General features: G+C 38.7%; 1 protein-coding gene across 1 annotated transcript in view; it reads right to left on the bottom strand.

The window, feature by feature from the left end:
* itga10 (integrin, alpha 10) overlaps nt 1-20,846 on the bottom strand; it is a 37,515-nt gene extending 16,669 nt beyond the window's left edge. The window contains exons 1-7 of the mRNA XM_032559453.1: nt 20,092-20,846; nt 8,749-8,860; nt 8,554-8,663; nt 8,372-8,460; nt 5,639-5,753; nt 4,172-4,299; nt 3,438-3,586 (exon numbers count right to left, since the gene is read on the bottom strand). Of these exons, the coding sequence (XP_032415344.1) occupies nt 3,438-3,586; nt 4,172-4,299; nt 5,639-5,753; nt 8,372-8,460; nt 8,554-8,663; nt 8,749-8,860; nt 20,092-20,143 (755 nt within the window). The 5' untranslated portion in view covers nt 20,144-20,846. The remainder of the gene's footprint in view (nt 1-3,437; nt 3,587-4,171; nt 4,300-5,638; nt 5,754-8,371; nt 8,461-8,553; nt 8,664-8,748; nt 8,861-20,091) is intronic.
* Nucleotides 20,847-22,618: the final 1,772 nt, after the last annotated feature.

Raw genomic sequence — 22,618 nt, 5'->3', positions numbered from 1 at the left:
AGAATATTCGAGTTCAAAAGAAATCTGGATTTTGACTGAAATACTGAAATTTTAGTTTTTTCCTGTGAAGTTTTGATGCAGCACAGCACAATTTGACTTCAGATTTGATTCAACTGTGCAGTACTTTGGTTGGGTTTGACTTCTTTACCGTAATATCCTCTGTAGAAGCAAAACAAGCCCAGATCATCACCCGTCCAACACCGTGTTCTCTAGCTGGCGATGGATGCTGCTGTACTGCTTTTGGCTTTGCTAAGCAAATCGGTGTTCATTATGACAAAACATCTCTGAGTCTGTATCTGTTCAAATGAGTTGTGGCCCATTGACACAACTTTAACTTTGTTCAACATTCAACAAAAGTCTGAAATTATACATTAAATAATTGATTTATTTATTATGTGATATCCCCCAACATTACATAGTTTGATTATAAGAAAGTAATGTAATTTTCCCTTCAGATAAATGTCTTAAATGCTTTAAGCATGAAAAAAATCTATTTAATGCAGAATTATGCATTTTAATAGCTGATAAACTTTCACTGTTTGTTAGGATGCAGCAATTTTACAGAAATATTGACTTTCTATGTATGCTTTCCCCTTGTAACAACTAATTTCTGTAAGTCTAACAACAATCTGATTATCAAAAGCCAAACACTTTTCCTGCCTGTCAGAATCTATTTTTGTTGTTTGGGTTCATGGTTAAGGTTACAACAAGCACAAAGTCAGAGAAAGAGGTTAAAAGCCAAGCATGGAGTTTAAGAGGTTAAAGCTGAGGTCAGTGTACGAATCCTATGAATGCTTCCTGTTAAGATAAGGTTTAATTGGTAATATTCTAAATTTGATTAAATTAGTTTTGTAACCCCAAAGTGAAAATGTAACTATGTCTCTGTAAATGTTCCTGAGTGTATTTTCACAGCTGCAGGAGTGCTACTTGGCTGACCAGGCCGTGCCACGCCCTTAGTGGTGCTGACCCAGCTGCCGGTTTGCCCAGCTCAGCTGCTCTTCGACCCCGTCATGTTTCTCTGTGCCAACTATTCTATCTGTCCATCTGTGAGAAAGTATGTGTGATTAGGTGAGGATGTTATTATGTAAATTCAACCAAAGTGTGAGTTTTCTTTCCTAGCAGCAACATTAAGCTCATATATTATCTTTTTACTGTTCATTGTTTTAATGGTTTAGTTTCCAAACCTTTCCCCTTTTAAATGTAGCAGAAAACAGGAACCCTCCAATTACCTGAGTGGTTGTGTGGTTGCGTATTTGGTGGCTGTGTACTGTATGTGTGTCTGTGTGTACAGAAAGTGAACATCGTTCCAAGACTCACATCCCAAAATGGTAGCTATGGCCACAGATCACGTCTGGGTGTGGTGCGCCGTGTGGGTTAAGCTAGTTGAAAGAAGCAGGAATTTTATTTTTGAAAGGAATTAGATACTTTAAGGCTATTCACCAGTCTCTGGACTTCTAACGCGTAAAGAAACAGTCTGGTGACTGTGGAGGCCACTGCAATACAGTGAACTCATTGTCTGATTCAGAAAATCTGCTTGAGATTATTTGAGCTTGGAGACGTGGTGCATTATCCTGCTGGAAGATGGGTTCGCTGTGGTCATGAAGGATTGATATGATTAGCAACAATACTCAGGAAGGCTGTTGTCTTTAAATAAAGGTTAGTTTGTACTATCAGTGTGCTATGGCTATCACAACAACCAGTCTAAGCTAACACAAGGAAGACACACCTATGCTTTCAAATTGTTTACATCAAATTCTGGTCCTATTGTTTGAATATCACACCTGACATCAAGACTCATCAATATTTTTTCAATCTGTCGTTTTCCTTCTTGATCCTGTTCTTTCTTTTATCATTATCTTATAATTGTGGCACTTCATGTGGTTATCTGTTGCTGTTGTACATGTACATTAGGAGATGGTATTATGCAGACCTTGGACATAGCTAGAGGTTATTTGAGCCGCCTTATCCTTTCTATCATATTGAGTCATTCCACCCATTCTCCTCTGACCTTTGACATCAACAACACATTTTGGTCCACAACTGCTGCTCATTGGATATTTTTTGTAATCCAATCTGCTCTCTGTAGATTGGATTATGTTTAAATTTAGAATCATGTTTAATTACAACTCTGGAAAAAATTAAGAGACCACTTTAGTTTCTCTGATTTTACTTTTTATAGTTATATGTTTGAGTAAAACGAACATTGTTTTTTATCCTATGAACTACTGACAACAAATTACAAGCAAAAATTTTGTTTTTATTTGCAGAAAATAAGAAATGGTCAAAATAACAAAAAAGATGCAGTGCTTTCAGACCTCAAATAATTTCAAGAAAACAAGTTCAGATTCATTTAGAAACAACAATACTAATGTTTTAAATTAGGAAGAGTTCAGAAATCAATATTTGGTGGAATAACCAGGAGGTTTTCAATGGGGTTCATTGCAGTGAGCTCTTAATTTTTTTTTCCAGAGCTGTATCTTTAAAAACATAAAAATGAAAAAATAAAGCTATTTCCAGTTAACAATATTTTATCACCACAAAAATATGTACTATTTTTCCACTTTAATTACATTTACTGCTGCATTGCGGACTATTAACTTGGATGCATTTCATTTAGCTCATATGATATATATATAAAGTAAGATGGTCAGAAATAAAGAAAGATTTGAATGAAATGTCTCATGTCTTACAACTTTGTTATGGTAAAAGTGACTGGCTTGAAGTCTTATAGGAGATGTTACATCTCTTGTGGTGTAAAAACCATCATTGTAATTCTCTGAATTAATGTAAATGTTTTTTAGCGTGTTTTGTAAGAAACCAAATGACTGGCATTTTTAAGAGACAAAATCACATCTGTGCCATGTTAACTGATAACAGCTCTATAAAATGTATACATGAATTTGGATCCTTGAGTCATGCCTGCTTGCCCAGTTATTTTTCCATTTTGTTTTTTCTGTGCTCCAACTCAAACTAAAGACAAAACCCCCATCAAAAAAGCTGAGTTTTCCTTTCTCATCCTCAACTTTCTGCTATTTCAATATTATATTTTTCTTTTTTAAACAAATCATTCAAAGTGTCTACTGGAATTTCAACAGAATTTGACCCTAGACGGACTAATTTTGCCTTAAAAAGGGTCACACTTTATGCTTATGTCTGATAACAGTCACTGTCTACATTCACTTTACAGATTCTAATAGGATGCAGTAAAGCAGGACGAAACATTTCATGGTTTGCTTATCATCTAATCAATACCAAGAGAGTAGGCAAACAGTTCTAGCAACTTAAATATTATTACAAGAACAAACTACACAGTGTGTTATTTTTATAGAGAAACCTCAGAGAATGTTGCATCGAAATCCAAACAAGCAGATAGTTTCCTGCTAAATCTTTCCCATGTTGTAGAAGAATCATCTATGAACAATAATTAATAAGCCTACCAGGCCATTTGGATGGCATATGCAGTGCGTGTCTCTCGTCCCTCCTGTCGGCTGATGTTCTTGGCGGCCTCCACCACCTCCTGTGTGGTCTGGTAGTCTTTCAGAGACCACTCATGGACTGCTACCTCTGCATACTGCAGTATACCAACCTGAATAAAACATGCAAACACACAAGCATTTCAGCAATGCCACATATTCATAACTGAGCTGGCACACAGTTGGTCAAAACATCGTCTAAAGCTCATGTTTTCCAGAGTGAACTATCTCTTTAAGTACGAACCCTGTTCTTAAAGCAAACAGCACACTTGGGGAATTTTTGAATTCATTCAAAAACCAGAGGTATTTCCTCTTCACCTCATGCTGCCTGCTACCCAATACCCCCCACCCTCCCTTTTCATAACTCAAACCCCCTCTCACTCTTCTTGTTATGCGTGTCAGAGTAACGTCCCCACACCCTCCCCTCTGATTTCTGTTCTTCTAAAGAAACCTCCAAGGTTCTTGTCTTGTGACGTTATTGCAGGAGTTCATTCTGGTCATATTTGCCAAACTTGCCTGTAATTTCACTTGGTGAATGTTTTCACTCAAGAGACGAGAATGTTCCTTCTCCTGGCAACAGCAGAGGGGTCTATGAGATGTGTTATTTGACTTAAACTCAAACCCACAAGTTTCCATTACAAATGTGTGTAATAATTTCAGGCGGTTGCTATTGGTACGTTGTGGAGAGCAGTTTGTACCTGCATCTGGTCCGAGCTGATGTGGAACTTGCTGAGAATGTTGCTGAGGAAGTTCTGGACTTCATACCAGGGATAGATGCTGTTTGAGCCGTCCACAACGATCACGATGTCCATGAAGGTCTGACACTCTGCCACACAAGAGAGTTTCCTGATTCACTTTGAACTTTTTCCCTATTCTGTCTCATTGCAAAATTGTCCGTCCTCCACTGGGTGCCCATCTGTTTTAGAATAGGTTTTAAACTAACTCTTATTGCTTGGTTTTTAAAGCTCTTAGTAATTTGGCCTCACCCTATGTTTCTGATTTATTGAGTTTTTGTCTATATGGTAGATAATTCAGATCGTTGTCCAGTCCAAGCTCTTCTTGAGTCTATTTCATAAAGGTTTCTAACATAAACTTGCCTCTAAGCTCCCTCTGGTCATTTATGGATCACAACTGGAGATAGCGATGTCCCACACAGCTGTTGACGTACAAATTTGTGTGTTCTTGTGTTTTCCTGGCAGAAATCACGACTGCCTCCTGACTAAGGCAGAACTAAGTTTGACTGGAGAAATTAGGCGTAAAGCGTGGGACAACAAGAGTTGTTACGACTTTTTAACTATGCATAAAATTTGTTTAAACCGCTCCATAAAACCCTAAACAAAGAAAATGTTGATGAACTCAATGTAGAAAACCTGTTGTTGGCTGAACAAATGCTTCACATCTCACCTTCTTAATGGTCTTATTAATCCTGAGTTTATTCTTTCTCATTCCTGAAAACTGTTGGCTGTACTTGCTTTCTCTTTCACTTTGAAACTATCTACTGCTTTCTGTTAATCGTTCACATATCATCATAGAAAAATACGTTGAAGTTTGTTGTTGAAACGTGACAAAATTAGATTAAGTTACAAAGTTGAAGATATCATTGCAAGGCACTATTTTAGATCTTAATATTAGTGATGGGCCATAACCAAAAGCCTCAGTCCTAAGAGAATATTCTTTTTAGTGAATCAAAGAATCGCTGCTCAGCTCTCACTCTCAGTGGCTCTTGATTGGTAGCACGGCAGCCTTGTGGCCAATCATGTGTGAAGATATGGCAAAATAGCATTATTTAAAATCAGGAGAGCGTGTAACAAAAACCCCAAAAAATATCACTGACCTCCCTAAACGAAGCTGCATCTGGCTGCAAATTAGAGAACCATAAAATGTAATGTAATAATAAATTACTATTGTAGTTCTGTTGGGTAGATTTGTTTGTAGTGTTACATAAAAATTAAGTTTGATTAAAATATTACACAAAAGTATAAGAATGCCAGCTTTCATAACATCAAAACGTAATATTAGAAAAGCATGATACCTTCATAAAAACACAGAATGCAAAAAGATTTATTAACATACGAAACGTTTACATTTACCAAGCTTAAAAACTTCCCAACCCTACTCAGCATGAGTCTTTTTTTATCTCTGTGTTTCTACAGATGTGTGATTACTTTGCTCTGTTGGAGCGATGGTGCCTCTCGGTTCCAGGTCATCGCCAACAGAGGCGCAGATGCCAGTGCTGAACATCGACGTCCCACACTCCTGCGACCACAGAGGGGCACACGCCTGCCGAACAGAGGCACACACTCACTCGGGGTCTTTAACAAACACATGAATCTACATGCGTGACACAATTGAGGGGAATTCAGAGCCACTGGCAGACAGTTTGAGGATCTCATATCTTTATCTGCGTTCTGCCCTGAAGAAGATGTGGTAATTTTGTTGCCTTCAAAGAATTTAGACAAATAAGTCTGTGTCACACATTTAAAAATATTCAAGAAGAAAACAGTAGGAATAAAAGAAAACAAGTCATAAAGGGGAATAAGTAATGGAAAAAAAAGTACAATGGTGTGGTTTTGTGGACAGAAAATGTGGCGGAGACAGAGGGAGGGAGACCATTGTTGACATGCTGGCAGTCACTGTTGTCATGAGCGGTTTAACAGAGCTGGAAACCGAGAGAAACACAGCAATTTAAAACTGATTGTGCATAGTGTGGGGCGGGTGAGTGGGGCGGGGGACATCCTATAAAAATATTTCTGTCTTCAAACGCCGTTTCGTTGGTTTTCATACTTGGGGGGGAAAGAACGAAGGAAGAACGAGGACTTAAAAGGGAAAATCAGCTACAAAGAGACAAAAGGAGGGAGGGGTGAAAATGGGATAAAAAGGGGGTAGAACGAGAGAAAGAGAAACATCCTGGTTTTTCTTCCCCTGTCATTAAGGATGGGTTTCTCCTCAGGCACACAGACAAGCAGCAGGGATGAGATGGAGAGAATCATGGGAGGAAACCACGGAGGGAGAGGATGGAGCGAAGCGAAAGAGGTGCTATGGCTTTTGGTAGGTCTGTCATTACAGAAGGGCCGGAGACGCATTCCAGTCCTGTTATAGACCTGACCACTGGGGTTAACATAAAAACTCTCAGACACACACTCACACACACACTCACAGTTAAACATATGCTCACATTAAAGCTGCCTGAGCTGGCAGCCGTTTGTGAACTGTACACGACTCCACACCCGGAGTAGAGCAAGAATCCTGGCAGAAAACACAAGCACACACGACTGCCTCCTGGCTAAGGGCGAAGTGTGTTTGACTGGAGAAATTAGGCCAAGAGAGCAACAATAAAATGTTATTATCAGAGCCTCAGAGCCAGGCCCAGACTGGAGAGAGACTTGTTTTTTTTAGAAGAAACCCTGACCATCAGTGAATGCAATGGAAACTAAACAGTTGGTGATAATCTGGTCTTCAATCTGAGTGTTTATTAACTAAAACTCAAATTATCTACTATTTAAGCTATACTTTCTTGAACATTTTCATATTTTATCCCATTAAAATCACTTCTTCGATGTATTTTACTGGGATTTTATGTGTTAGATCAGATCAAAGTGGTACATACTTGGAAGTAAAAGTCTGACGTTTCATGATTGTTTACATTAATTTGCTGAAATTTCTGGAAAAATCATTCTCCTGCTGGAAGATGAACCTTTGGCCAAGTCTCAAATCTTTTACAGTTCCTCAGGTTTTTTGTCCAGGACTGTCCCATATGTGTGTACAGTAGCTCCATGTATCTTTTCCCTAAATCTGGCCAGCTTCTCTCTCCCTGCTGAAGAAAACCATCCCCACAGCATAATGCTGCCTCCTGTTTCCGATGCGGATTTTTTTTTTTTTTTAGCAAGGTCAGATCTGTGGAGTGAGCAAATGTTGAATGATTTTGTTATTTGAGCTCTAGTCTTACCACAGGCCTCTTGGCAAAAAAACATCTGACTGCATTTCTTCCACTTCATAATAATGCACTACTTTGTGTTTGTTTACTATATAAATATCCATAAGAAAACAAGTTATGTGACCAGTCTAGTTGCTTTTCCTACATAGTAGTTCAAGTCAGACCAGTTTAACTTAAATAATTAATTAAACTAATACATTAGACAAACTAAGAATTGGACAAATTTCAAGATTTGCTACAACTTGTATCTAATAATAATAATAATAATAATAATAAAAATCAGCAACAATTTTCATTACTTATTGTCAAATTTTCTGTAATGCAAAATGAATTATTGAGAACTGATTTTTGTAGCTGCTGTTGGTAACACTTCATGACAGTGTCATAAACATGACATAACAGCTGTAATGAGTATGAAGGAGTCTTTATGAATGCTTATGACTGTTGTCAAGAAGTGTCATTCGGTAAATAAAGACACTTTTAATGCAAAGTTGACACTTTTAGTTTAATTTTCATGCCAGCTGTAATGGCACTTTGCATTAAATGTGTCATTACTGACTGAATAATACAAAGTTGATGCTTTTAATGAACTTTTAATGCAACTTTTAGGGCACCTTTGCATTTAAAATGTCATTATTTACCAAAAGACACTTCGTCGTACACATTTATAAAAAATCATTCATGTTCATGACATGTGCTACGTCATGTTTATGACAGTCTTGTGTCAGCCTTATGCACACCCCTTCAAATAAAGTGTTACTCTGCTGTTTCATACATCAAATACACCTAATAATGTCAGAAAATCCATCTATCCATATAAATATATTCATATAACCTCAGGTATTATTTACCTCAGCCATTGGATCTCTAATTTTGATGCATTCGTTTGATCTAAAGTGCCGTCATTAATTGATGTTTTCCATGAGCATACGAACTTAAAAAAGAAATTAGAGAGCCAACATACCAAAAATCCATCAGGTGAGTCCGGTGTGAGGGTCATTCCCAGGTGAGAGTTCCTCAGATTTTTAGAAACATTACGTAGAGCAGTTTCACCTGAAGTACACAAATAAAAAAGATCTACTTAACATCTGGATATATAGCTTTAGTACTGACATTTTATTTTTATTTTTATTTTTTGTCTCTCACCAAGGTTTACTTTACTACAGTTTGAGTTTTTCTCCTCCCCAACAACACATTTATACACGTCTCCTTTCCTGTTGTTGGGCGGCCCATCCCACGGGGCTCCAACCAGCATCCTTCAGCAGAGCCACCCAAATGTTATCACAGCATCATGTAAATATTTCTTATTTCATATTCACCTCCGCCAACACAAATACTTACGATTTCTCTCCATCTGCTTCATGCTGTAGGACAGAGAAGCCAAATTGGGCGTCCTCTGGGCCGGTGAAGATGCGAGGATGTTTCACATCTATGTTGAAACACTGACACAACCCTGGAAGAAACAACAAAGATGTTCAAGAATTAAAAGTTACAGAAATAAAGAGAAGGAAACATAAAATACTGTCACAGTGGAGAAGAGGCAGCATCCATTCATCCATCTATTTCAGTAGAGATTATGCACTAACTTTGCATGCTCTATAAATCTATGCAGTGTTGTGTTTTTCTCTCTATTTCCAAATACAGAAGAACTAATCGGGAACAAGAAGACGTTGACAAGATAATGGTCTGTGGATCGCCGCACTTCTGAGTGTGTTTGCCAACATGTTCTTTGCTTTAAAATAAACCATACAAATCAGTGCAAAATATGCAAAACCTGGCTGGAAATATTGTGTAGCATGGAGGGTTTTTTTAATTATTTTACAGTGGTTCCTCTGAAAAGAGGAAAAGATAAAGGGAAAAGGAGATCTTGTGATGAAAAGTGACAGAGGAAAGGGGGATAGGAGAGAGGAGGGGTGAAGCAAAGCAGGGAAGGGTGTGGGTTAGAAAAACCTTGAAGCATAGTAAGCTCCCTGTTTTGACATACAAGCCTGCCCTTCATAGTTTGTAGGAGAGCGGAGAAAGACACACGGAGGACAGAAAGCAGCAAGATGGGAGGCGGATCACCGAGCTGCTGAGACGAAATCGAAGAACACTCATTTAAATTACACAAGTTCCTGGTTTTCACATGTTCACAGGTTAATCACATGAATAGTAAATGAAGGTCTGATTCCAAAAGCTTGAGAATTTATTTTTTTTAATTCAATGACTCTCCCTGCCATGTGTTTCTACTAGTCAATTATGTATTTGCCTTTTAAAGTAACTGCAACTGTATGATCACAGCAGTGGTTCTAACTTTAAGTTGTTAGCAGAAACGCCTCTGTAGACATTTATAACAAACTGATTAATATCAGTCATTCTATTATTAGCCTGCAAACCAGCCAGAGGTTGTTTTTTTTTGCAGTTTGCACCTGAATACATCAAGTAATGATTATATTTGGCTCCATCTGTCTAACCCTGATCACAATTGAATACAATCAAGGAATGATTGGCCCAGTCAAAGTCCAGATCTAAATCCATCTGAGAATTTGTAGTAAGTATCCCATAGTTAATGTTCACAGCTGCTCTGCAAATTAACTTCCTTAGTTTGACCAGTTTTCCAGAAGAATGAGCAGACGAAGGGAAAAAGAATGAACTTTACAGATTTCTTTTTGTAAAAGATTAAAAAAGCATTTTAAATTTTCTTTCCACTTATGCATCACTTAATTTGAAATTAATTCAAATAAATAACATAGTTGCACTGTGAGGGATTTACCCCCCCTCAACAGGTGTTGTTGTTTTTTTGTGCTTCCTGTATTGTTGCTTTATTTAATATGTTGTTTTGATCATCCTCTTTTTCCTTTGAGGTCATGTGCTGCCATGGAGGCGCGCCCATGAGCAGTGATGCCTAGGACCTGGTGTTTCCAATTTACCTTACTGGGAAGGTCCATTGTTTGAGAAGGAGAGATGTTTGTTTTATTTTTTGTTTGGTACCAGCTTATTTTTGTTTGTGTTAAATTGTTAGTTGTAATTCTGTGAATATTTGTTTAGGAATATTGTTTAGCACAAATGTTTGTTCTTTTGTTTACCTGGAAATGTAATTGTTGTCTCCGCCCCTTAATTAGTCCTGGCCATGCTTTAAAAGCCAGGTGGTTTGAATCAGAGGGGTGGCTCCCTCTTGTTTGGAATGTTTGTCAGTTTGTCATGTAATGTGCAAAGAACGGATATAAAGAAAAGTTTAGAGCTTTATAATGGCTGGACTTGTCTGATTTTGGATCGCAAACCAACATTGTGGTGTCAGGAGTGGGATGCGACGCTGATGTCCGGATAAGAACTAATTATGGGTCCAAAGCAGCAGACAAAAGGCCTCAAAGTGGCAGAAGCAGCTCCAGTGGAGGATGCAGAGCAGGATGGAGCTACAGGTCAGCCGACTTTGCAGTGCAGTGTTGAAACTGCGTCTGTGGACATGAACAGTATTTCTGCCATGTTGGAAAGATGTCTTCAGTTCCAGAGTGACTTTGTTGACAGATGGGACAAAGAAGAGTGTAAGCAAGAAAGGAGATGGCACCAGATGCAGGTTGAAATTAACAATCTAAGAGATGATTTAGAGAAGCAGAGAAGAAACCAGTTGCCTACATTAGTAGGAAGTTGTTTCCGCGAGATACCAGATATTCGGCAGTGGAACTGGAGTGTCTGGCTATCAAATGGACAATTGACTCTCTCAGATATTATCTTTTGGGGCAAGAGTTCACTCTTGAGACTGACCATCGGGCACTGAAATGGTTGGAAGCCATGAAAGACACAAACAGTCGCATAACACGATGGTTCCTGTCTCTTCAACCTTATCGATTTAAGATGGGGTACATTCCAGGAAAAGAGAACACAGTTGCAGACTTTTTGTCTCGCTGTGAACCACAGCGAGTCTCCTGAAGGGGAGAGAAGTGTGAGGGATTTACCCCCCCTCAACAGGTGTTGTTGTTTTTTTGTGCTTCCTGTATTGTTGCTTTATTTAATATGTTGTTTTGATCATCCTCTCTTTCCTTTGAGGTCATGTGCTGCCATGGAGGCGCGCCCATGAGCAGTGATGCCTAGGACCTGGTGTTTCCAATTTACCTTACTGGGAAGGTCCATTGTTTGAGAAGGAGAGATGTTTGTTTTATTTTTTGTTTGGTACCAGCTTATTTTTGTTTGTGTTAAATTGTTAGTTGTAATTCTGTGAATATTTGTTTAGGAATATTGTTTAGCACAAATGTTTGTTTTGTTTACCTGGAAATGTAATTGTTGTGTCCGCCCCTTAATTAGTCCTGGCCATGCTTTAAAAGCCAGGTGGTTTGAATCAGAGGGGTGGCTCCCTCTTGTTTGGAATGTTTGTCATGTAATGTGCAAAGAACGGATATAAAGAAAAGTTTAGAGCTTTATAATGGCTGGACTTGTCTGATTTTGGATCGCAAACCAACATGCACAATAAGTTAATGCAAAACAAGTACATTTTATTCAAAGAGTTACTCAAATAAATGTATCAGAGTAAATGTAAATTGTTACCACCCACCTCTTCAAAACCCCAACATACAGAGTATAAATATTTCTAGCAGTAATGTGATAAAATAATGTTTCAAGAAGTGTGAATATTTTTAGTACAGTACTATTAATATTTTAGCCATTTTTAACACAAAGCTGAGTAAAACCTCTAACATTGATCAACCTGCTTAACTTTGTGTTTTCTCAACATCACTAAATCATCTAGATGTTAAAACATTTCCATGTGGTTTTATGATGAACAACATCATTTTCAGTCATAGGTAGCGTCAAATATAATTAGAAGGAAGCTTCACAGGGAGTGTGTTTGAAACATCCTGTTCCAGAAAACACACTTGCTCATCTTACTTGCACTTTATGCACATTGACGCATTTCTTCCTATACATTTTCTCATAAATTTAAGTGTTTTGGAGAACATTATCTTTAGCTCAACCTGACAATAAAACTCTCCTCCAGTCTTGACAGTTGATAATTAGCCAGCTAAAGCTGCGTTAATTGTAGCCCTGAATGGTAAGACGTTAAATGTGTAAGAAAATAAAGATACATTTGACCTTGTGTGCAATTTTGCAAGCTCCTGGTTCATCTGCACAGACTTCCTCAGTCTCACCCTGTGATTTGGACATGATTGGATCACTGGAGCAGTGATTGTGCACCAGGTCCTCCTGCACTTTCCCACTAAAACACACATTTACCTCGTCCAGGCCAATCAGAGGGGGATTCCACTTGGTTTAGAGGGGGAAACTGGATACGTTCAGTGTTTCTTATCCATCTCTGCTCCTGCTTTTCTCACAGAATTCAGTTTCTTCCACCTACTTCGTACTTGCAGATGTACTTTCTGGTATCCTCATTGAGTGTGAAATTTTCTTCTCTGTCTCGTGTTCAGATTTGCTCACCAGGGACTCATAGCTAGAAACATATGTATGTTCAGCTAAACAAAAAACACAGTTCAAGATGTGATAAAGTATGTCTGTTGTTCAGCTCTAAACTTTGAGAAAAACAAAATCTGTGGGGATTTTACTTTTGTTGCTTTAAATGAAGGTAATTGAGACATGTTTTGAGTTTTTTGGGTAATTTGAGTGCAAAATGTGATCAGAAAAAAAGCACAGGTAAGCTTAAACTTAGGGTAAGATTGTTGGACATACTTATGGTTTTTTAATAACTTTTTAATTAGTTTTTTTGGTTGTTCTGGGGTTGCTTTTTGTGTTTTCTTGTTGCATTGCTGATGTAAAATTAAGATTAAGTCAGTATGAGATTCCGGTGTAGTCACAACACTTCCTCAATAACTAAACAAATAAAGATAGGATGATGTAATTGGTAAAGTAACTGCGTTATTCGTACTGCAGCAAAAGCAATCTGAAATATTCATTAATAAATTTATAATAATTGTCTTCAAACCATATTTAGTTAAATGCTATTCACTTTAAAATCACCCCACATTAATGGGCTGGTGGTCCCTTCAAACCCAGAGACTCCATCACTGTTTTTACTTTCTCTATAAGGTAATCCTATATTTTTAGGCTATGATGACTATTGTATAAGGTTATATCACTACACATATCCTACTCTTCATTGTTCTAACCTGAACCTCCTCCTGCAGCAACACGCAATTGGAAAAACTTATCCATTCCTCTTCAATTTTACTGCCTATTAAGCTAACTCCAACAGATTATTGCAGATTTCTGTAAACACCTTGTGGCCGGTTGTTTAACACACACGCTACGTGATACCTGAAGTGGGTGGAGCTCTGTTGGTTTTCACACTGATACCAAAAGTATTATGTCCTTGCAGAGCCGCTGTCAATCTCCAGCAAACTGTGAAACCAGAAGCGTGTTCTTTGTGACAGTGTGTTCTCTCTAGCTAGAGGTTGCGTTAAGTCACTTCTGAACATGTGTGTTTAACATTTGGCAGCATCTGTGACCAGTTCACTTAGAAGAGACATTTAGTCTTTCCTCTGGTCCCTTTGCAGTGATGTGTCAACTACAAGACATTCAGCATCAGATAAGATTTATGAATTGTCTGATTGCTCACACATGTCTTATATACTGTATGTCCTTCACTCTATGTGTTCTTTCTCCTATGCAGACAGGCTGAAAATCCAAGCTTCTTAGAAATTATTTGCTCACCCGCCATTTGTACTTAACCATATCACTAAGATCGCTGTGAAACTCTTCTGGGTTTTATTACATCGCACAAACCGTTGTTTTAAATTTGGTCTCCACTAGCCGTTTTTGACAATTTTGTCTTTTATCTTTCGATTCATTAATTCGCCCATATAAGCTATAAAAAGTTGCTCTTAGTTTTCCACACATTTTTACAACAGGCACATAAGGATATACGAGCGTCCTATGACGTTCTACCCTTGTTCTCACAGCCTGGAGCATTTACAGAGCAGCTCTGTTGTTTGTCTTGCTCTGTCCTTTCGTCTGTGTATAAGCCATTTACATTGGCTTTATACATGACACCATGCCAGCAGCTTTTTGGCCACTAATTGTCATGACAACTGGTGGCAAACATACGTCAACCAAAACCAAGTCCAGATTTCCTGAACCACAAACTCAGCTGTGGGTGCTACTGCTGCTGGATGTGAACAGTTGTCACTGGAAAGAATGGGAAAGAACTGAATCTGATGCCATAGTTTTCTTTATTCTACGGTACCAACACAAAGATGCAATTTAAACCATGCCAAATGTTGCTTCCCAAAAGTTAAACATTTTCAGACATCCTGAAGGGCTTTCAAAGTTTTTCTTTAGCCTAAAGGAATGCTTAAACTCATTTTCAGTCCAGAATTGATATGATTTTTTGGGTGTGCACATAAAACACAACCATTAATGTGTCTATAGGCAGTTTGTTACAGGTTTCTTTTATTCAGTTAAATATTTGGGAGATATCATAGATAATGTAGGTAAAGCAGATGTAGAGCTGTATTTAGTACCAACATGGGGATTTTCAAAGAAAGCAAAGTGGATGACCAACTGAAGGATGACGAATCTCTCTGGCCCTTTGCTAGATTTGATTCTATTTCATAAAGAAATTATTTCCAGATTCTTGGATGAATACCTGGATCCAGATCAAGGTGTTTTTAAAGGACTGGAGCTCCTGACTAAACTTGACTTCTCATACCTGTTGTTTGTTTACTGTCTGCATCTTAATGTCAGTTGTAAACCCCTAGTGAGCTGTATGGAAGGTTTTTTTTTAAACAAAAACTAATGTTTATGTGTGTAAGCTTGCAAATCTGCATTATTCTGGGTGCAGAATTCTACCAGTCAAAAAGATATGTGTTTTTCTAACAATTCAAGTGTTTTTAGCCTTTTTATTGGGACATTCATACAGAAAGACAGACTGCACTGACAGTCCTGAGTCTGTCATAGAGCCTCATCTGCACTTAGAAAGATAGTTACGCAGAGAGCAGCTAAAACATCAGTCATTCAATTTTACGATGCTCAAAGCAGAGAGGAAATTTATGAAACAGGACAACAATGTTTTGGCTGATTACAAGTAACTGAAATATGCCATGCACCCAGTTAGCAACGCGTGACATAAAACCAGAGAATAAACATGCTAATGCAAGCCTAACTATGCAGCAAACTGCTCCAAATAAACAAAATCTCTAATTAGAGGAAGAAATTAGCTTATATAAGACGGGAAATTATGTAAACCGTCTTATACACATAAGACGGTTTACATACCATCTTACAAAGTCTTCTCCCAAAGTCTTCTTGGGACAAAATATTTGTCACTGCTGGGAAAGACTGAGGTTGCAGCATTGTGAAAGTCTTTGGGTGGACTGAATTGCTGTCAGGGACAGAGACATTCAGATCAGGACAACCGTACCAGAACTTGTTCTTGTGATGTAGGTCTCACACATTTGACATCTTCTTGTATCTGCTTTTCACCTTGTGAAACATACTGTCATGATCAAGAACAAGACATGGGCAAAAATTAGATAAAAGCGGTCAAAGTCCAAACAAGAACTGTGAAAAACCTTCATAAATCCTGGAGAATAAAATGACCAAACCACTTCATAAGATTACAAGAAAATCTGGCCTGGCTCATTGCAAGAGGTATAGCTGGTTAAAAGATTTGCATAACTTTGTACAAGACTCCCAGTCCCCATTTTCCACTTAATTATCCTGCAAACCTAGTTTAGAAAACACCCTGCAGTGACATGTCTTTGTGAATGTCTCAGTTCTCTTCACCTGACTCATTATGTTTTCCTGTCCACTTCTCTTCACCAGATTTTCTCTCCATTATGTTGATCGAGTTTTATTCCCATCTCTGTCATATTCTCCTGGGGAGCCGGGGGTGGATGATGAGTGGGGAGCGGGAATGAAAGTCAGCAAAATAACAAGCAGATAGCAGGAGAAGCATACACACACACACACACACACACACACACCCCACCCCTACGCGCACGCACACACACCTGTGTTTGACATCTCAGTACTAAGCATAACAGACATGGGAGTCCTGCTGTCCACATCAGGAGCAGCTCTGCTAAAACTATTAACATTACACACATACTCAGTCACCTACATGCTCCAGAATGACACACAGAGGCAGGAACACCATCATTGCAGCTACACGAGCTACTGTAGAGGTCGAAGCAAAATGTTCAAAGCCATGAAAACGTTTTGGCTTGTTCATGCTGGATTTAAACAGCTAACGTAGCTAAATGAGATAAGCTAAATTTGACTACTGGTGTTTTTCTTAAAATATGTAATTGTTTCGGTAATCTTTTTTGGGTATTTCCATGCCCACAGCATGTAACTATAATTACTCAACAGCTTCCTGCAAATGCCAATGTTTTAATCTTACAGGTTAACATCACAAAACGCTCAGCACTTGCTGCATTGAGAGGATTAGCTCTTTGCAAAGTTAACAAAAACAAAGAAAAATCAGCCTGTTGATCTTATTCTGCTTCATGGAAGCGTGCTGTAACACAGCAGCTCACCCACCACTTATCAGAATCACAATCACACACTTCTCTAGGCAGACAACAATGGGCTTTTTCTTCACGTTCTTTCTGCTGAGCAGGAACACTTCAATGAGGTGTGTTAGGCTGCCCTGCTGCAGCAATCATGAGCAGCGGAGGGCGACTGATGTTTATGCTTCACGGTGAAAACGAACACGCCACAAGACCCTCATTACTTCAGACTTCAGGTCTCAGAGATGGGAGCTTCTGATATGACCGGAGAGGTCGTGTCTCGCAGCGGCTCGGGTCAGTCAGTTGTAAGAGGAGATGAAACTGCAACATTTTGGACAAACATAAATCCTTGCAGCTATAATGTCTCAAAGGGCCAGTGTCCTGCAACTTTTAGATGTGTCTCTATTTCAACACACCTGAATCAAATAATCAGGAAATTAGCAGGACTGTGGAGAACCTGACTGAATCCTGAGGAGGTGATTCGGCCATTTGATTCAGTGTTGGACCAAGGACACATCTCAAAGTTGCAGGGCGAAATAAATTATGTCCCAAAGATTAAACTCTGAAACAGAAACTATTCGATGGCTGGTGTTCACTTTCTTGCATGTTTGATCTATCGGACACATGGAGTGTGTCCAGGTGTTTTTCTGCACATGCCTGCTCTCTTCCATGCACAACCATGTGAGGAATGTCTGCTTGGTGGTTCACTGGCACAGAAAAGAAAGATCAGAGGATCTCTGGGAGGCATGTGTGACACTGATATTGGCACGGGTTGTCTGTTAATGAGGTTAATGGCCATCAGCACGGTCAGCCTCTTATCTTCTCTTTACAAACTTGAGTTCCAGATTTTATGAAGCACTCAGCAGAAATTGATTTGATGACCCAATTCAGCCATTGTAGCGCCACCAACAACTCTTTAAATGATTCACGACTCTTGCATTTTTCATCAAACATGAAGAATTTTGTTGCCATCAAGTAATTTGTGACTTTTGTTAACTAGCTGTTCTTCAAACAGCAATAAAGTGTCTTATAAAGTAACTTTTATTTCTCTGACTTGTTCATGTGGTGGTGGAGGCTAATGTTTAGGCTTTCAACACAGACACAGCAGAGTCACTGAAGAGGCTCCAAATTTTATTGTCTGTGACTGCAAACAACAATAGAGATTTGGTAATTTAACAATTATTATAAAATTATGATTATGCATGATTTTAAAAAGTAGGGATTTAACTTTTCAGGAAATTATGATTTTGCATAAGACAGTACTCCTTTTTGCAATAATTCATGCATTACTGAAGCAACCTGAATGTCATTCAGGTTGTTTCATAACCTTTAGCTCATCTGCATTGAGCTAAAGCAGTGTTTCTCAAACATTTTCAGGCTGAGGACCACTTAACTACATTTGAGATGTATTGTCGCCTCTGCAATAATATATCTTTATATATAATGCAACTAGAAATGAAAATAATAGTCTCTTAACTCACATATTGTTGTTTTCTTTGTTCATCCTAATGAGAAGAGTGGTGCTGTTTGGGAAATGTGACTTGACTGGCCACAACAAAGCCATGAACAGGTCAACTTGGGTATTTTGAGTTACTCTCAGATACTGAAAGTGTCTAAGCTTTCCAATGATGTCAAACACATAAAAATAAAAGAAATTGTTCTTTACTACCGAGCATTAATAACATTTAGGGCTATTTGTGATTTCGAAGCACAATTAAAGAACAAATAGACTTGTGTTGCTTTAACAGAAACAAAAAATCATTTTCAGCATCATTAAATATAAAAATAATCCACCCATTTCTATCGCTTGTATTTAATTAATTTAATTTTATCATTTTTAATTAAATAAAAATAAGAATTGCTATAGACGTGTACGCAGAGCATCATAGGCAAGCAAATTAATAAAAAAAACAAAGAACAGTTCTCACTAACTGAGTCGAGTCCTACCGCTCACCGCTTAGAGCCGTTCAAAGGAAGGGTGGATTCCTAGCGATTGGAATCCACTACAGATCAGAGGAAGCTGATCAGAAGAAGCTCAATTAAAGCTGCTGCTGAGTGTTGATGTGTCAGATACTGAGTGACACTGAGTGTCTGACACATCAACACTCAGTAGCAGCTGTAACTGGGCTTCCTCTGATCATATAAGAAGTTCTGGAGTTGTTTTCTTTCCAAAGACAGTTTTTACCTTGCAGCTTTTTTGTCTTCAGTGACTTGGTTTTAAGTCAGTTTTCCATCATTATTTTTAACACAATCCTTTGGTAAGCTAGATGTAGCGTCGCACATTGAGCTCACATCACAGCAAGTAAACGTTTGTTTACATGCAGAAACCTCCGGACCACCAGTGGTCCGGGTACCACAGTTTGAGAAAGACTGAGCTACAGGTTACGAAGCAATCTGGTTATGAAAGTCATGGTTATTGCTGGTTATAAACCAATCTGGTGTCTCCCGTCTTACTCTTGACAAATACTCCATAGATCCTCTTGGGGGTTCTGGTCAGGTGGGCCAAGCACAATAATGTCATAGGCTTTAATGCAGACAGTAGTACTTTTGAGAGTGTGACAAGAACAAAGTCTTGCTGGAAAATGCAATCACAATCTCAGCTTGACAGCAGAGGGATTCATAAAGTGACATAAAAAGCCCCAGCAAACAGCTGCTCTGACTTTGGACTTGAGTGGAAACTTCCTGCTGGATGTCCAGCAGCTCTGATTTTGTGCCTCTCCATTCTTCCTCTAGAATCTGTGACCTTTATATCCAGATAGAATCCAAATGTAATCACAGCCGAAAAGAGGAGTTTTGGACCACTGAGCAAACGACCGCTCCTTTTCCTCCTCTGTAAAACACTTCTTACATCAGCTCTGATTCAGGAGTGAAATATAAGTTGTACCCCAAAAGATGTGTGGTGGCTTATAGAGTTTGACTTCCGCTGCAAGTCCATGTGTAACATCTACCCTAAGATTTTCAAAACGACTTTTTCCTTCCACTCAACATTCAATTTATATAATTCTCTAATAGTCAGCACCTTCATCATTTACATTTTGTGGTTTACCCACCTGGAGGTTAAGAAATATTTCACTATGTGTCAGGATTCTTTGAATAAATTACTGAAATATATATTTAAATGATACTCTAATTTACTAAAACGCGCTGGCAGCTTAAATAAATAATCCTTTAGTTGTACATCCTCAAGTAAATTCTTTAAAAATATAAAAATTGTTATTGTCACAAAACCCCAGGGAGAAAATCTTACCTTTCAGAAGGAGAATAAACTCCAGGCACAACAGGTTTTTACGCAGCTCCATTTATAAGCCCGAATGAAAGCAGTCCCTTTAGTCCGTTTTTTTTTCTACTTTTCCCTCCTCTTTTTCCTCTTCTGTTTACAAAGCGGTCTCCCCCGAGCTGCTGCAGCGCTTCTGTATCCACCACATACTCAGCTTTCTCTTTCCACTGGAGATGCGTTAAATCCACTCACAATGTTCTGCATGTTAGCGCCAAATGTCGACGCAGGTTCATTTGCAGACTAATTATCGGGTTGTTAAAGATATAAATACTATGAGGATTTTCTTGTTTGTGAGTTTGTCTTAGTTGTAATATTTCAAGTCTTCATGTAAGTGGGGAAAAAAAAGAAAGATTGAGCGAGTGCACCTGTCCCGTCCGACTAAAGTTCACGGTTCAGAGTCAGTGAGCCTTAACAAATGTGCAACACCTTCATCGATCAATCAGCGGCGATGAGCGTCATCCCTCCGGACCCCGCAGCGCGTCTTTGAAGACCGAACTGTTCCAGCTCAAACTTGGAGCAGAACCGATGCTTCTGCTTCTCCCGATGACTTCCTATCCATGATCCACTCTCGCTGTTCAGTCCCGCGGGGCCGGAGTCCGCATGAATGTGTGCCTTTGGGTTTCTCTGCTGGAGAAGAAAGAGCGCATTTATTCTCACACCTCCCGTCGCTCCATCCGTCCTCATACATCCACTCCTCTCTGAGCGCCTGGTTCTGGTTCTGACAAACTTTCAGCCTGCACATCTCTCTCTCTCTCTCCCTCTTTTCCACTCGCTGTTTTCGAGAGCTCAACTTATTCCTCTGATTAATTGGTTGTGTTTGCTTTGATTTTCTTGTTAAAGGCACGACATTTGCGCAAAAATCAAGTTCCTGCCCATATAAAGTTTATAGAGGCTTGATAGTGAAAAACACATGAGATTTTACCAACTCAAAGAAAGTTTTATTCCGTTTCTTGTTGTCTTAAAGAAATAAAAAGCGACAGAGTGGGAATGAATGCAGGAACTTTTTTTATTCTCACTTGAAAGCAACATTTTTTATGATCAGCAGAACTATATGAATGTTGTTACCTCTAGCAGTCCGTTTCCTGCAGAAGAATGACAACAAACTAGATTCATGGACGTTAAATGGGGTTCTTGTCGATTTATTAAAAAACAATAAATACAAACTGAATATGTGGCTGTATAGCATATATAAAGGCACAGGAGCATGAGCATACACATTTGGGGCTCCCACTCTGATAGTCTGATATGCTTATGTAATATAGTTTATTTGTGTCTTTGGTTTGACTACAGAGTCAAATAAATGATTTCCTGGAAGATTTCAGTGTTTTTAATGGTTTTATATGCAGTCATAATGAAATGACGTACTTTGATTTCCATCTGCCTTTAATACATGGTCTCATCTTATAGTTTAAAAGTCAGGAGATTATGCTGGCCCTTCAGGTCTGAACTGTGACAACCATATAGTCACCATAGCATCTGGCCATTTGCTTTCTAAAACTCATGTTTTTCTGCTTGCATAAGCTTGGCCATCTTCGTTTGCTTTTGTCACTCTCTTGGTGGCAGCCTTTAACAGCTGGGTCCGTTTTTATTGCATTGACATTTTGGTTCCAGATTGATCCAAAGGATGAATCTGACAGTGTTTCCTTGATCCTCATGGCACTCTGCCCTGCATGTTCAGACGTTTTTCTTCTTTAACACACCTGATTCACATGATTGCATTTCAGCAGAAGCCTGTTAATTAGCCATGAATTAAAATCAGGTGTGCTGAAGAAGGGAAACGCCTAAAACTGGGGACCAGGATTGGGAAACACTGTAGCCACAGCTTTCAAAACCCAGTGCCAGAAAAGACAGCTGGTTAAAGTTGACCTTTGGGTTAAAGTGGCAGCTTGGTTAAGATCTTCCTCATCAGCCGAGCTGAGTGAGAGAGTGGGTGAATGTTTCTGAGAAAGTGATGAGACAACAGACAATTTCAGGCCACATAAGTCATTTTATGTTACTGTGGGATTTTCCAAGACGACAGACCAAAGGTGGCTCACTTTGAGCTCATTCCTCCTTTTTCTGGCAAACATTTCCGCTCAGAGCCACAGCTTAACTTGAGGCTCCATTTAAATCCAAATGTGTTTAAAAGCTTCTAACACAGGATGAATATTTAATTCTCAAGAAACTGATAAACATTTATTACAGGCCATTCATGTGACAAAGTGTCCTGACATTTCTGACGGCTCCCGTGAGTATTGTATACTGTTGTTTTGCTGCTCCTGTAGAGCGTATGTTTTCCTGTAGTTCTGTGTTACAGCGCCATCTACAGGGTAAGCAACTGCATTGAATAGGTTAAATAATAAAAAATAAACACCGTGAGAAGTTAAGATGTGCGCACAACTTTAACTAACTTTAACACTTAATGGAATTGGGAGAACTATAAATGTATCTTCCCCTGAATGTAAATTTCTTTACAGTATTGACTATTAAACTTGAAGTTTTATGTTGATCAAATTAA

Source organism: Xiphophorus hellerii, chromosome 3 (assembly GCF_003331165.1).
Source record: "Xiphophorus hellerii strain 12219 chromosome 3, Xiphophorus_hellerii-4.1, whole genome shotgun sequence".
In the NCBI taxonomy this organism is placed as follows: Eukaryota; Metazoa; Chordata; class Actinopteri; order Cyprinodontiformes; family Poeciliidae; genus Xiphophorus; species Xiphophorus hellerii.
The sequence above is the reverse complement of the archived record's forward strand: the minus strand, read 5'-3'. Positions and strand labels throughout refer to the sequence as shown.